At 33.2% G+C, this 2,188-nt stretch overlaps 1 protein-coding gene across 1 annotated transcript in view; it reads left to right on the top strand.

Annotated features, from left to right (window-relative positions):
* Nucleotides 1–2,188, top strand: part of LOC107683563 (E3 ubiquitin-protein ligase DTX4-like) — a 22,171-nt gene that overhangs the window by 16,606 nt on the left and 3,377 nt on the right. Inside the window, exons 6-9 of the mRNA XM_016479638.1 lie at nt 116–119; nt 372–433; nt 709–1,029; nt 1,206–1,295. Coding sequence (XP_016335124.1) covers nt 116–119; nt 372–433; nt 709–1,029; nt 1,206–1,295 — 477 coding nt within the window. The remainder of the gene's footprint in view (nt 1–115; nt 120–371; nt 434–708; nt 1,030–1,205; nt 1,296–2,188) is intronic.

Below are 2,188 nucleotides of genomic sequence, written 5' to 3'. Positions count from 1 at the left end.
TTAATAATTATTTCATTATTATTATTTAATATTATTAATAAATAATAAAAATATCACAGAAATGAAATTAGATTTCACACTATTACTGTTTTTACTGTATTTTTAATCAAATAAGTTCAGTCTATCTTTATCTTTATAGTTATCGTTCTTGGTGTGAACGGGGCTTTAGTAAGCATAAGAGATGTCTTTCAAAAACATTTAAAAAATCTTTATTCCAAACTTTAGACCAGTAGTGTATGTATAAACAATATATAGAAAATAAATAAAATATTTATATTTTATATATCATGTCACATGTTTGTGACAGATTATTTCTCTAAATCCTTATTTGATTAACTTTTTTGAAATAACTTTTTCTTCCATTTGAGCAGGTAGAACTTCAGAAGAAGTTGTTAGAAGATATCTCCAGAAAGTCCGCAACCCACCTGAGGAGGTAAACATACATGATTCATATTTTCATTTTTAAAATTATTTTTAATTATTTAAATCATTTTAATTAAAATATAATACTTTTTTATTAAAGTAAGTATTTTAATTATCTTTCATTAGATTAAAGGGGTCATATGATGCTTTTTTAAAGAAACACTTCAAAGAGAAAGGAAAACTTGAAATCACATCATATGACCCCTTTCATTAAACTTGATTCAATTCTTTTTTTTTTTTTTTTTGGTTTCTCTCTTTTTCTCTATTAATTTGAATTTTTTTTAGGATTGTACTATCTGTATGGAGTCTCTCTGTGGCCCATCTGGTTATAAAGGCCCAGGTGTAGGTGGCATTTCTCGAGCAGAGTTAGTGGGTCGTCTGTCTCAGTGTGGGCATCAGTACCACCTGCAGTGCCTGGTGGCCATGTACAACAACGGCAACAAAGACGGCAGCCTTCAGTGTCCCACCTGCAAGACCATCTACGGTGTTAAAACCGGCAACCAGCCACCAGGAAAGATGGAATACCACGTCATTCCTCACTCCCTTCCTGGACACCCTGACTGCAGAACCATCCGGATTATCTACAACATACCCCCTGGCATTCAGGTAAGACTCTTAATTTAGAGCTTGTTTAAAACCACTGCTCTTCCCAGAGCATTCATTCACATTGGCATTTGTGCCACCTACATCATATGTTGAGCTGCTGCAGTGTTATATAACGGCATGCATACATTATATAACTATAATGTAGGTCTAAACGGCTCTTTCTATGATTGTTTTAGGGTCCAGAGCATCCCAACCCCGGGAAGCCCTTCACAGCCCGTGGATTTCCAAGACACTGCTACCTCCCTGACAGTGAGAAAGGCCGCCTGGTGAGTCTCCAGACCTTCTCAAACACAATCTCATTCATCCTCTTACAGGGTCCCTGATTGTCCTTAAAAATCTTACATTTAGTTTATACTATAAGTTTAAGGTTCTAAAAAAAACCCAAAGGTTCTAAAAATCCCTAATACTATATGTAGACTATATACAGTAGTCAACATTTGAAGTGGATCAAAACCTTTCATCAAAGTTGTCCTAAAACCAAAACAATACCTGTTCTTGTCTTAGGACAACTTAGAACTTTTTTGATCCACTTCAAATATTGACTACTGTAGTATAGGGATAGTGCACCCAAAAATGTCAATTCTGTCAGACTGTATGCATTTCTTTCATCTGTTAAACAAAAGATATTTTGAAAAATGTTGGTAACCAAACAGTTGCTGGTAGCCATTGATTTCCATAGTATTTTTTTTCCCCATACAGTGGAGGTCAGTGGCTACCAGAAACTGTTTGGTTACCCATATTATTCAAAATATCTTCTTTTATGTTCAACAGAAGAAAGAAATTCATACAAGTTTGGCACATCAAAAGGGCAAGTGATGACAAAATATTCATTTTTGGGTGAAGTATCCCTTTAAATATCTTAAATACTATAAGAAAAGTGTTCATAAAAAAAAAAAATGTCTTAAATTTAGGGATGGAAAAATAGGAATCGCAATATGGTTTAGTGTGATTATTAAAACTTCAAAAGGCAATTATTTAAATAAATATAAATTAAATAGAAGTATGAAATGTAATCGGTTAAATCAAAACATGGTGCCGTTGCGCATTCTGCAGGCTGGCGGTTTTAGAGCAGTTTGTAATGTGTAACGTATTATATACACACATATTTTTTGTATATATATATATATATATATATATATATATAGAGAGAGAGAGAGAG

The sequence above is a fragment of the Sinocyclocheilus anshuiensis genome, unplaced genomic scaffold, assembly GCF_001515605.1.
Source record: "Sinocyclocheilus anshuiensis isolate Anshui unplaced genomic scaffold, SAMN03320099.WGS_v1.1 scaffold874, whole genome shotgun sequence".
In the NCBI taxonomy this organism is placed as follows: Eukaryota; Metazoa; Chordata; class Actinopteri; order Cypriniformes; family Cyprinidae; genus Sinocyclocheilus; species Sinocyclocheilus anshuiensis.
The sequence above is the reverse complement of the archived record's forward strand: the minus strand, read 5'-3'. Positions and strand labels throughout refer to the sequence as shown.